General features: G+C 50.4%; 1 protein-coding gene across 1 annotated transcript in view; it reads left to right on the top strand.

Annotated features, from left to right (window-relative positions):
- Positions 1–13,458, top strand: part of CDH4 (cadherin 4) — a 478,662-nt gene that overhangs the window by 362,790 nt on the left and 102,414 nt on the right. The window contains exon 4 of the mRNA XM_002692260.6: positions 7,286–7,459. Within this exon, the coding sequence (XP_002692306.3) occupies positions 7,286–7,459 (174 nt within the window). The remainder of the gene's footprint in view (positions 1–7,285; positions 7,460–13,458) is intronic.

Here is a 13,458-nt window from a genome sequence, read left to right as displayed (position 1 = left end):
CAGGGTTACCTGCCTGGTGGACAGGTCCCACAGGGAGCTAGCTTGAACATTTTCTAATAAATTTAGCCTTTGTTGAATCGGGTGGACTTGTGCTTATGCTATTCTCTCAAAAGTGGGGGGAGGGCTTCGCTAATAGCCCAGTGGTAAAGAATCCACCTACCAATGCAGAAGACACAGGTCCATGAAGATCCCACATGCCACGGAGCAACTAAGCCCATGGGCTGTAACTACTGAGCCTGTGCTCTAGAGCCAGGGAGCCACAACTACTGAGCCCATGTGCCCCAACTACTGAAACTGGCATGCACCCTAGAGCCCATACTCCCCAAGAAGAGAAGTCACTGCAATGAGAAACTCGTGCACCGCAACTGGAGAGTACCCCCCCCACCACCTGCCACATCTAGAGAAAAGCCCGCATAGCAACGAAAACCCAGCACAGCCAAAAATAAATAAATAACTTTTAGTGGGGGAAATTTATGGCACTGAGGCAGAGCAGCCTGGGACCCAACAACTTCGTGCAATGGCTGTGGGGGCATCAGGCTTCATCTGTGACCCCGTCCTTGAAGGGCGGGGTGACTGGGCGCTCTTAAGAAACACACCGTGGTCTGGGAGTTTTTAAGCCACCTCCAGATCCGCGTCGTCCCCTGAGGGCAGAGGCCTCTGGGGAGCCATCTTCTCTGGAGGACAGTGAAGCTCACTGCACTTTGCTGAAGGGCCAGGCACCCACATGTGATGACCAGGGCTTGTGTCCCGGGCCCTGCTCCCTGTCCACCTGCTCCAGTCACAGCCAAGGGCCCCAGGACCCAGACTGGCTCATGGTGGGACCCTCACCTTCACTCCCATCACTGGGAAAGGTGAATATTCTCCACTTACCCACTGCTAACCATCCTCAATCCAGAACGGCCAAGAAGGAGATTCTACATTGGAGACAGAGCCTTGGTTGTTTGTATTCCCTGCTCACTTCTGAGTGTTCTATGAGTCACCTATTTGCTTATACTTGGCTCGTCATAGTTCTGTGTTCCTACTAGTGAGTGGTTGGATAACAGGAACATATAACCAATTATAAGTTTTTGCATATAGATCGGAGGAGAAGCGTATGACTATCGTCCTTCCCTGATACTTTCCTCTCTCTCATTTTTTTTCCTTTTTGGAAAAAAAGGAAGGAAAAAAGAAGCGATAATTTAAAACCTGCCCCAGGATAGTTTTGCATTATTCATCTTTCACTTGTGAACGATGATGGGAGGGAAATGACCCAGCTTCTTCCTGGTGTCGGCAAGTCCCTGAAGACCTCACCGGGGAGTCGCTCTCAGTTACGCTCATAATCAGACTCAGAGGACAACCTCGTTGAAAGGAGAGCAGAGCTGGGCAGACGAAGGGCTGCAGGAACTTAAGAAAATGAGACGGTGTGCCCGGTGAGGAGCTGGGGAGAAAGCCACCTCGGGGAGATGGGCACAAGGGTCACTGCTGGGCTCCAGGTTTGGGCTTAGTGCAGGGAGAGGGTAGAAAGTGATGATTTTGGTGGGGGGCATCGTGCAGCTTGTCTGTGAACTTGGGGCCATGGCCTTCCCTTGAGAAAGGAGGACAGTCCTTGTCCTCCTGCATCCCTTTCTCTCCTGAGTTCATTGAAGTGTGTTCCTGAGTGTGAGGGTGCGTCCCTTTATTCCTGGACAGAGGATGCTACACCTGAGATTGGTCCAGAAACCCTGCCAAGAGAAAAGCACTGAGCCCAGAGACAAGGTGACCTGGAAGGATCTTAGACCCTGTCCTGGGCACCCCAGACCCCCAAGAGCCACAGGCAGAGCGGGATTCACACCTCTCCAGGGGGGGACCAGCCCAAGCAGCCACACAGGCACTGGATGTTTTCTTTACAGAGTGTGTGTCTATTGAGGATGCGACCCTGTAGTTCACCTGTATCGTTCGGGAGTGAGACCACCTAACCTCCCCAGATTGTGACCTGAGGCAGACACTCCCCACCTCTGGCCCATAGCCCAGCTGCCCCCAGAGCTCATCTGGCCCCTGGAGAGGGAAACAGAGGCCCAGGGGAAGTAAAAGACTCACTCAGGGCCCAGGCCTCGTGCAAGGACACCCGCCCACCCCACACCGGCCCTGGGGAAACTCCTCTGGGCAGCTCACCATTTCAGAGCCTCCTCAGCAGAAGAATCCAGTGCTGAGCCCGATCGATTAAGGCTCAGTGGGAGAGGCCATCTCAAAGGAGAGACGCTTTGTAAATAAGAGCCGTTTAAGGAGCAGGCAGACTCAGGGCTTCACAAAAGAGTGTCCAGTCTCTGCGTTGTCTATGCCTGGGAGCCATGGTCCCCACCCTCATCTGCCCTCTTGGGGAAAGGCCATACCTGCAGGCAGGACAGCCCTAGCCCCTCCAGATGTCCCTGTAGAAGCCCACCTGCCACCCCATCCTAGGTCAGGGCTCTAAGGGTCCCCAGAGCCAGCAGACTCCACCCAGACTCACAGGACAGAGGTGCAGGGGGTGATGTATAGAATTCAGGGGAACCGCGTCAGGATTCGAATGCCACCCCCCCCCCGGTCCGCTGCACACCATCTCCGCAGCCGCCAACTCTGCAGGCAGGTGGGCTGGATCGACCGTCCAACCAGACCACCAGGAGATTTCCTCAGTGCTCGCTGTTCTGCAGACCTGCAGAGCAAGTGTGGCCGAATCCAAGGCCAGCCCAGCAGTCAGGAACCTCCCCCTACCAGTTATAAGGCCTCTGACTTAAGCTGAAGTGTCTGTAAGGAACCAGTGATATGGGCTTGGTCACCAGGTCAGGGCCGGGCTGTTGGTTCTGAGAAAGTTGTGACACCTTATATACAGAGAGAGAGACATACAGAGCACACACATATGTACACATGTACACATATACATACGTGTCCGTGTCCATACATGCATGTGCCTATATAGGCCTGGACATGAACACGCATATGTGTGGTTTTTAGTAACGGGAGCACAGAGGCCACATTCATGTCTCACCTGACATCCACCATCGTGGCTCAGAAGCACTGGTGACCTTGGCGCATGGGGAAATGCCTGTTATCCGCTCAGAGATGCTCTCCAGAGAGGCCACAGTGTAATTTCCCATCTGTGTGATTGTGCACCTGGGTTTGCAAGCCATGATCTGAGTGGCCCAAGGTTATTGCAGGTCCAGAAGCGAGCACTCGCCCGTGGGCAATGGCTCGTCCATGTTGGCATCAGCGTCCCTCCCCCAGAGGAGCGGGTGTGTCTTCCCGTCCCGGCGAAGCTAGCTCAGGTCTGGCATCGATCTTCTCCAGATTTTGTTATTACATTTGTCTCACAGCTTTAAAATAGTAGCAAATATGTGCAATTTATTTAAACAACACTAGGGAAATTAACGCCATGGAGGCGCAGCCTCAGCAAAGGAGGATGAGGCAGGTTTTTTAGAGGAGAATAGAACAGCTCGATGAAAACCTTTCAAATCCTGAGTCTGAGATTCAGAGGCTCACGTGAGCCTTAGCAGGTGCCCAGGTAGACCTATGTTCTTGGCACCGTGCACAGGGAGACGTGGGGGAGCCCAGATGTCCAGTCCTCACCTCCCAGAGGTTGTACCTGTGGCTGGGACCCCTGCCCACCAGCCCCCACCGTCGTGCGAGGTGCATCTGGCTGATTCCAGCTGCTGCCCTCATGCCGACAAGCTCAGAACAAACACTGTCTCGCTCCCGTCTCCTGAGGCAGTTGCTGAGACAGGTGACCCTCATTTCCTGTGGGGCGAGGTCTTGCGTCTGTGGAGAGTGACAGCCCCCTGGTCCCCTGGAGGGCTCTGTAAACACACACCACAAGCATCACCCCAGAGGGCATGAGTCCGGGCTGGGATCTCACACTTTGCATTTCTAACCTGCAAGCTGACCTGCGGGGAACTCAGAGATAAACCAATGTCTTTGGGCCTCTTAGATGGGAATGTCCCTGTCTAACCAACCCACTGCATGCTGACATGAGGACTCCTAGAGGGGATGTGACCTCACGAAGAGACCCCAGAAGTGAGGGTGGCATGCAGACAGATGCTCCAACCTTGAGGCCTGACCCCCGGCACTCAGATCCTGCCTCTGCCTAATGAGCTAAGAGGACTTCAGAAGCGACTTGGCCTCTCTGGGTCCCCTGGTAGAGAAGGGATGACCTTCCTGTGGCGTTGAAGGGAGGAAGGATGCAGGCAGAGACGGTGCAGAACGTTCAGTGCCCACGAAGTGCCCAGGGCACATGGAGAGCAGTCATCTGCATCCTGGCTGCCAGGGACTTCCCTAGTGGCTCAGACGATAAACAACCTGCCTGCAATGCAGAAGACCTGGGTTTAATCCCTGGCTCAGGAAGATTCCCATGAGGAGGGCATAGCAACCCACTGCAGTATTCTTGCCTGGGAAATCCTATGGACAGAGAAGCCTGGTGGGTTACAGTCCACCGGGTCAAAATGAGTCGGACACAACTGAACCACTAACGCTTTCACTTTCTGGCTGCCGGGGAAGGGGCAACGTGCAGGCTGTTCTGCACGTTGGACCAACCTGAAAGCTGTTCTGTGATGCTCATCAAGGAGCCTAGAGACAACCCCACCATCATCATGAGAGACTCAGGGTTGGTCACAAGGCTGGGAGGATGTCAGGCTTCCTGAGAAATCAAGGCCTCGGGATGTACACACCTAGCACAGATCCTTCTGATGAAGGCGGGACGCAACCTAGGGAACCTTTTGGTTTTTAACTGCCGCAGACTCTTAAGTACAGGAATTCAACACGGAAGACAGCTGGGCCCTGGTAGGGAAAGTCCCAGAGGGGGTCTCAGTGGAATACGGTTAGCCTAGATAGGTTTTTCCGCTGATGTAGCATTAGGTTTTGCCTACAAAGGTCTGTACAGTCAAAGCTATGGTTTTCCAGTAGTTGTGTATGGATGTGAGAGCTGGACAATAAAAAAGGCTGAACACCGAGAAATTAATGCCTTCGAGCTGTGGTGCTGGAAAAGACTCTTCAGAGTCCCTTGGACAGCAAGGAGATCAAATCAGTCAATCCTGAAGGAAATCAACCCTGAATATTCATTGGAAGGATTGATGCTGAAGCCTAAGTATGAATCCTTTGGCCACATGATGCAAAGAGCCAACTCATTGGAAAAGATCCTGATGCTGGGAAAGATTGAGGGCCCGAGGAGAAGGGGACGACAGAGGATGAGGGACTGGATGGACATGAGTTTGAGCAAACGCCAGGAGATGGTGAAGGGCAGGGAAGCCTGGTGTGCTGCAGTTCACCGGGTCGCAGAGAGACGGACACGACTGAGGCACTAAACAACAGAAAAATCAACATTAGGTTTGGGGAAGGATACAAGTTGTTGTTTTTTGTTGTTGTTGTTAAATCAGTTAGTTTTGTCTGTGTGTGTCTAACATTTCTATGCAACTTTTTTGCAAAAGGGAGTGAGGCAGGCTCTCTGTCCACAGCAGACAATACCAAGAGCAGTGGGTTCTCACTGGGTCCAGAGCTCAGCTGAGGGTGGAGGCGATGCCATGACTGGAGAAGGGCCATGTAGGGCCAGGTGCCTCCAGCCAGGCTTGGGCTATCCTGGTCTAAGGTCTGTCTCCGTACCATGAGTTCCCGTGTGCTCCTGGCTCTGAGGCTTGGAGTAAAAGGAACATCAACTGTGGAAAGTGCAGAGGCAGCCACTCGGGGCGCCGTGAAAGTGAGCCTGGAGGCCACACAGGTGCAGGCGCCACGGGTACACAGGAGTTCTTAGTTATAGAATTCCATGCACATTAGAACATCCCAAAATATAGAAAGGTAAAAGAAAGAAAGGAAAATAAAACTCACTGGTGACTAGAGAAGACCAGAGTTCACATTTCTGTGTGTTTCCTTCCAGCCTTTTCTCTACCCTTGAAAAAATCATGGGACTCATATCGCCTGTAACTTTGGCACCGTCTCTTCATTTACTATTATCGTATGGAATTTCTTCGTGTATTCAAAGAGTAACTTCTCATGACATGTAATATCCCAAAATATGAACGCAGTGCAATGCATTTAACTACTATTTACTACTATCCGAATTCCAGAATTTTTTCCTGATATTTTTACTCTTTTATATATACACACTATTATCATGAAGACAACTACAATGAACGTCTTTATTTGTAGGGTTTTGTCCACACAGTTTCACTGGGACAGGTTTTGGCTCTGGAGTTATGGGGTCAAGAGCAAGGATCTTTTCTGAGGCCCTTGAAAGTCACTGGCCAAATGCTGGTCCCAGCAGTGATGAGGTCCATGACCTCAGAACAGCCAACATCCAGACCCACTGGTTCCCATCAGGCATGGGCTCTTACCAGTCTAATTTCCATAGCAACTCTCTGAATTCAGTACTGTTATACCACCCCTACTTTTTAAAAGAAGCAGCTGAAGCTTAGAGAGATTGAGGGCCTTCCCTATGTCCACAAATCTTTGGACGAGGGTCTGTGTGACACCAAATCCCACACCCTCAATCATCAGCCCTGCTGACTCAGAGCATACACCTCAGTGCAGAGGGCTCACTTTATATACTCCATCACTGTGATGGGTGAGGAAGATACACCACTTTGGTTTGGTTTGATAACTGGAAGATGTGAACATTTTTCATGAGTTTATCAATCCTTTGTATTTATTTTGCTGTAATTATCTATTCGTGGTCTTTTTCCTGTTATAATAAAGTTCCATTTTTATTGATTTATAGGAACTCTTTATATAGTGAGGTTATTAACTCTGGTCATATTTGTTGTAAATTCATCCATAAATAAGGGTTTTAAATTAAAATATATGAGTACTTTCCTTTGTCATTTTTCCCCATTGTTTTCCTCTTTAAAAGCCCTGATCTACTTGTTAAATAGTCAGCTGTATTTTCTTTACCCCCACTCAATCTGTAGTCCATTTCTTTGTACAGACGAGAGGTTTGCTAGAATTGTTCCCCCTAGCATATACCCCTACACACACACTTTTCCCAACACCATCCTGTCTTTTCCTGGATCTAGATTTCAGGGGTTTCCCTGGTGGCTCAGATGGTAAAGAATCAGCCTGCAATACAGGAGACCAGAGTTCAATCCCCGGGTCAGAAAGATCCCCTGGAGAAGGAAATGGCAACCCACTCCAGTATTCTTGCCTGGAGACTCCTATGGACAGAGGAGCCTAACAACCTATAGTCCATGGGTTTGCAAAGAGTCTGTGTGATTAACACACACACACACACACACACACACACAGATTCTAAGTGATGCCTTTTCCTCTGCAAAACCTAACCAGGCTCCTCTGCCTCTTTTCTCCCTTTCTGCAGAAAGGAAAGAAGAACACAGTCCCGGACCCCGTCCAGCCTCCGAAAGACACGCTGCTGCCATGGCCACAGCACCAGAGCTCCAACGGGCTGAGAAGGCAGAAACGGGACTGGGTCATCCCACCCATCAACGTGCCAGAGAACTCTCGCGGGCCCTTCCCGCAGCAGCTGGTGAGGGTGAGTGGAGAGCCTCCTGCCGAGGGGGCTGCTCTCAGCTTTAGTCTAGGCTTCTTCTCCCAGGATGTCAAGAATTGAGCCTGATAGGCATATTCCTGGAGCTTGGGATGGCTGTGCACTGGGTGTCTGAGAAGATCAAGATTTCGCCTTTTCAGTAACAAGATCAGTATTGCACAGAACAGAAAAAAATCAGAAGGGCGGTCGCATCCTCCAGGGTGGACAGGCCTGCTCGCTTTGGGTCCTCTCTCTCCGGTCACTGTCAAGTGACAACTCTGGTGCTTGGGAGGAGATGGGACAGGAACTTGGGTCGTGGCCCTTGACCTCTGACATCTTCCTTTGATCTGTTTGTTCACACTTCTTCCCCATTATGACTAAGATGCTAAATGGAGAATGATGGCTTCTCTGTGCTAACAGTGACCTTGGTGAAGTCAGAGAGCCTGAGAATGAGCCTGGGGCGCCAGGGGGCAGTTCTGTGTCTTTTCCCTCGGTGTCATCTGCTCCTGACAGCCACCATGAGGTTGCTTTTCCTGAAGGAGGGAAAGACTCATTTCACAAATTCATGTTTCAATAATCAAGGCCATCAACTAGCATTTTCTTCTTCCCTTTGAATGAAAATTGCAACCCAATATAAGCAATAATTTGATAAAATGGTAGTGAGAATTCCAGTAGATAATGCCATCCATGGAGAGTGCCTTGCCCCACTCTGTTATTAAGGTGTTATCTTCATTTCTTGGCCTGATTTGTCTGTTTTGTTTCCTATTCTGTTTGATGCAAAAAGGGAGGGTGGTGTTTAATATGCAGAGATGAAGCTGCAAACTTTGCAGGGACCCCAGGTCAGACACCCCACCACACACACATCACAGCCACAGTGACATGTCACGAACATCATCCTGCCTTCTCCACACGTGATGCTGTGACTTAAGAAATATATAGTTTGGTGTTCATCCCCGTTATTCACCAGAACCCCTAAAGCCTATGCAGTTTCCTAAAAGATAAGAGTGAAAAAGATGTCTGCAGACATTCATAGCAAACCCTGTCTAGCACAGCTGAGTTTATGCACAAGGGGACTTTTGGAAAGCAGGGGACCCTTGTCAGCAGGGGAACCAACCCTGAGACCAGAGGGCTGGTACTGTACTTCTGCCACCCCTACCTCCAGGATGGAAAGGGGGCTGGAGGTTGAACCAGTGGCCATGATTTAATCAATCATGCTGATGTGATGAAGCAAGCCTCCATAAAAACCAAAAAGGACGGGGTTCAGAGAGCCTCGGGGGGTGAGCACATGGAGATCTGGGGTGCCCCTTCCCCGCCTCACCCCACACCCCTCTTCCATCTGATTGTTCCCAAGTCACAGCCTTTACAATAAACTGACAAGCCAGTGAGTGCACATTTCTGAATTCTGTGAGCTGCTCTAGCACGTTAATCCAACTCGAACCTGAAGAGGAATTGTTGGAATCTCAGATTTACAGCCAGCCAGTTAGAAGCACTGCTGGAATATTCTGCTGCCCTGGTTCCCAGTCTCCCAGGTTAATGCTATTATCACCTGACACATGGAAATTCCCTCCTCTGTCTCACAGGCTGCACATAGGCTTGTGAAAGGCTCTTCCATGGGCAGAGCCTTATCCTGCGAGGGTCCCCAGGATCTACTGGGTCCGTTGGTCCTGCCGTGTCTGTCCTCTGCTGGACGATGGAGGAAAACACACTGGTGTGCTTTCCTCCTGACCCCCTCCAGGGTCCCAGGGACAGAGAAGTTGTGGCTGGTGATGGCAGGGGGAGGGCTGGCTTCCCCTCACTGGCAGGGGCTCACCACCCCACCAGCCCACGGGCATGTTGATGGGGATATGTCTTCTCACAAGCCACAGTGATGTCTACATGCTCCAATGGGGGAAAACACGCCCCCTCCCAAGTTAACACAAAGCTTGCGCATTGGGCAGGCAAGCAGCAGCAGGCAGAGGCTCTCAGGTCCTTGTAGATGTAAGCTCCAATGACTGGCCTTGCTGGTGAGCAGGCGAGGTGTCCGGCGTCAGGTGAGCAGAGCTGCACATTCCACATGCCGGAAGCCAGCAGTCACAATTCAGAGTCACTGCGGGGCAAGCTCTCCTGTTTTCTAATCTGAAGCGTTGCTGTGGTTTGGAGAGTGTGTCCTCTGCTCCTCAGACGTCCAATGTGTCTGCAGCCCTTGGAGGGAGGCTACCTCCAAGTCGATCTCTGCTCTGACGCAGACTGCAGGAAGAGAGGGTGGCTTAGGGTGGGCTGATGCTATGACAAGCTTTCCCACAATTTCAGAAATATAACTCAATACATGCTTATTTCTTGCTCCTGGAACGGTCACTTGAGGATGGTCACTCAGGGCTCCAGAGCGAGGGGCACAGGATGGTTGGGCCTGGACATGGCAAACACCAATTGGGCCAGAATCCCATTGGCCAAATTGCAGGGGAACGAGGGTACACAGCCCAGCTCTGCCCCAGGAGGAGGGCTATGTGTGGAGAAGCACTGGGCGCTGACCCAGCAGGTTTCCCTGAGATGACAATGGTGCATGTCCTTTCCTCTCTAAGGGTCCCTCTGCTCCAAGGAGAGGGTGGCGGAGGTGAGCGATCGAACCTGACTTACTGCCCTTCTCTGAGCTTGTCTGTCTTTACCCTGCTGTCCTGCTGTTTGTCCTCCATACTTAGTATGCTCCGACATCATGCTCATTATTTACTCATCTAAGGACAGGCCTCCTGAAGGCCAGGCCTGCCTGCATCTCTAGTGCTGTGAACAGTAGACACTGCCTGTGTTGAATGAATGTGTGAGTGAGCAATTGGAGCCACGCCAGTGGTGAACACTGTCCTGGGTGCCCATGGTGGTCGAGACACAGGGCATCTGGGGGATCTTGGCACTGTTGTCCTGGCTCCTCCGGGGTCAGACTGCTTCCACCAGAGTCAGGCATCCAAGTTGAGCTGATCCTTTTGGGGAGATGAATCTTCAGCAGATGGAAAATAGAGTCTCCATTATGGTTTCTGTACAGTATTTGTGTTTTCCCAATGGATTCCAAAAGGCTTTCCTGGTGGCTCAGATGGTAAAGAATCCACCTGCAATGCAGGAGACTCAGGTTCAATCTCTGGATCAGGAAGATCCCCTCTAGAAAGAAATGGCAATCCACTCCAGTATTCTTGCCTAGGAAATCCCATGGACAGAGGAGTCTGGCAGGCTACAGTCCATGGGGTCTCAAAGACTCAGACACGACTGAGTGACTAACACACACACAATGGATTTCAAGTCATTACGTGAGAACTCAGCCCAGAAACTCATGCATACAAATGCACACACACACAGGTGTGCATACACCCGTTCCCACTTCACACGCAGACCCACACTCTCACGTGCTCACTGTCTGCCTCTTCCTGCCCTCTCTCCCTCTCTCCTCCCCCCTTTCCTCCTTAAACTCTTAAGTAGCACAGACAAGGGTTTGGGGTTCTTTTCTGACACATTTCTGTCTACAGGAAATCGATGAGTTTCCTGTCAGTGTTTTTTTGGGGGGGAGAGGTGCTCCTGAAAGAAGCCCCCAATCACAGTGAGCGTGAATACAGCTTGATGGGAGCGGGAAGCCGGGTGCGGACCATGGAGGTGCAGCTGGGATCAGCTGCAATTCTGTGCTCATTAAGGCATTTCATTCTGATAAAATATGTTAAATGAAAAAGTGGGAGGGAGAGGAGCAGGCAGAATGTTCTTCCCAAAAAACCTCCGTTAATTACAGGCTTTTTCCTTGGAAAGGATATCATGTTTCTTCACAAGCCTTCCTTCTGCTGGGCGGGGAGAAGAGATAATAGAGAGATAATAGGTAGGCAGAGGGGAGTCCTGGGCCAGGAGAGGGTTGCTGTGGCTGGAGGGCTTGCCGGGAGCTGTGATGGCCGTGGCGAGGGGTGGAACAACTCAGGGGCTGTGCCCACCCAAATTAAATCACGAGCTAAATTAAGTGGTGAGTGAGGAGATGCAGCCACTTCATGGAGATCCCACTCGGAAGATCCAGGCTGTGCTTCCTCTCAGAAGGAAGGAGGAAGCAGTTCACAGCCATTAAGCCAACCCCCTAGGAAGCTGCACAGAGGCTCTTCATTATCCAGGATCATGGAAAATGCAGGAGGGGGCCCCCTGGCAAAGGGTAACAGGCGACCTTCCTGCTCCTGAATTCCAGCTCTGTCTGGGCTCCGGATGGAACGGTTTGGGGCCACCTATGGGTGCCAGGCACTGTGCAGGCTAGAGAGTCAGAAAAGAGAAAATACACAGCCCTTTTGTGGCCTCAAGAAGCAGCAGGCATCCATTTCCCACTTGTCATCCGGAGTTTGGTCCCTTTACTACCTCGGTTAGGACGCCTTCACATGTAGATTAGAGGAGGGTTTTGAAAAGACACTCACTTTTCTAGCGTGTATGTTAGGTTTGACTTCTGGCAAGATTCAGAATGAGGGTAAAATCAAACTTTTAGAAAGAGGACACATTCTTAGCTGAGTCTAATAAAAATTCAGAACTGGTTAACTTGAGAGGTTGTCCAGGGCAACCGTAGGAGTCGGCTCAAGATGACGAGGAGGCAGGCAATGCTCTTGGGAGACAAGTTCTTTAATTTTGGAAGTTGGCATTTTAATAGACAACGAGTCATCCAAACCCATCCTCAGAGCCCTTGCCTGAGAGCCGGCCTGGAGAGGAAGCTCTGAATAGAAGGCTCCAGAAGGAAGTCCTTACGTAATTGCTCTGTGTGGAAGATAGCCACGTGGAAAAGATGAGCCAGAGACTCACCTAGAGTAGGGAGAGCAAGAACTGGGCTGCAGGTGGCTTGGGAAATGTCATAAAAACCAGCCCCTTGACATCAGATAACCCAAATGAGCTTCAACCAACTGAAGTCAAAGGTTTTCTCACATGTTCTTGACAGTTCAGTTCCCATTTTGTGCATGTGGACCACACAGCCTCAGGTCCACCCACAAATGTTTACAGACCTTTGTATAAACAGAGGATGACCTGGGATTGGGGAACAAGGGCTCAGGAGCCAGTTGTGGGATGAAAAGTGCCCTGGTCTTGGGTCTGCATCATGAGATGTGTGACAGGGAAATGGAAGATAACCCCAGATCTGCCCAGGATAGACTCTCCATAAATGTTCATCAGATGTATGAATACATGTGTTATCCTATACATGTATGCATTCTGTGTTATCCTACAAAACATTTGCTGGGTGGTCTAGCAATGTAATTGTCACTGAGCCTACCTCAGAACCTGGTACTCTGAAGGCATCCATCCATTCATGAATGATGGATGTGGTATTATGCACCTTCTTGTGGAAGCCAGGTTAGCTCTCAAAGCACAGTGTGCATGTCTTGTCCCCCTCCCATCATTTCCCTGTTGTCACCAGGAGAAAACCTAACCCCCAAGCACATCCTATGGGACCCCATGATCTGACTGTGCCCAAACTCCCACCATGCTGGGCCACGCGCAGCTTCCATTTCTGATCACATCCTTCGTTTCCTGGAGTCCTGTGTTTTCCCTGTGTTTTAGCCACCCCAACCTGCCTACTTCCTCTGTTCTCTGAGAATGCTCCACATCTCAGGACTAACACAGGCCCTCCCCCATTGTCTGCGTATGTGGCAGAGTTTTTGACACTGTTTTTTTTTCAGTAATTATCAGTCTGTCTCCCCAGTAAACACAGAGGTCCTTGAGAGATAGTTCACCTGTCAAACACAACAATGGGGACAGAACAGATGTCATTAAGTTTTCCTGAGTGAATGAATGATTCAACTATTGTGCACAGATCTAGTAGTCCGCTTTTCATGATCATTATGGAGATTGTTGGGTTAGATAAACAATACTTGGAAATAATGAAACTGGAAGTTCTGTTTCTGGAGTGCAGGAGTAGTGTATATCAGATGAATACTCCTCAAATAACAGTTGTAAACTTTGGGGAAATGTTTTTGCTAAAAACTATTTGAAGTTGCTTGAGAATGATCAATAGTAGGCAGAAACTGCTGGGGACTCCACCCTTG

Source organism: Bos taurus, chromosome 13, assembly GCF_002263795.3.
Source record: "Bos taurus isolate L1 Dominette 01449 registration number 42190680 breed Hereford chromosome 13, ARS-UCD2.0, whole genome shotgun sequence".
NCBI classification, from domain to species: domain Eukaryota; kingdom Metazoa; phylum Chordata; class Mammalia; order Artiodactyla; family Bovidae; genus Bos; species Bos taurus.
This window is presented reverse-complemented; position numbering and strand designations above follow the sequence as displayed.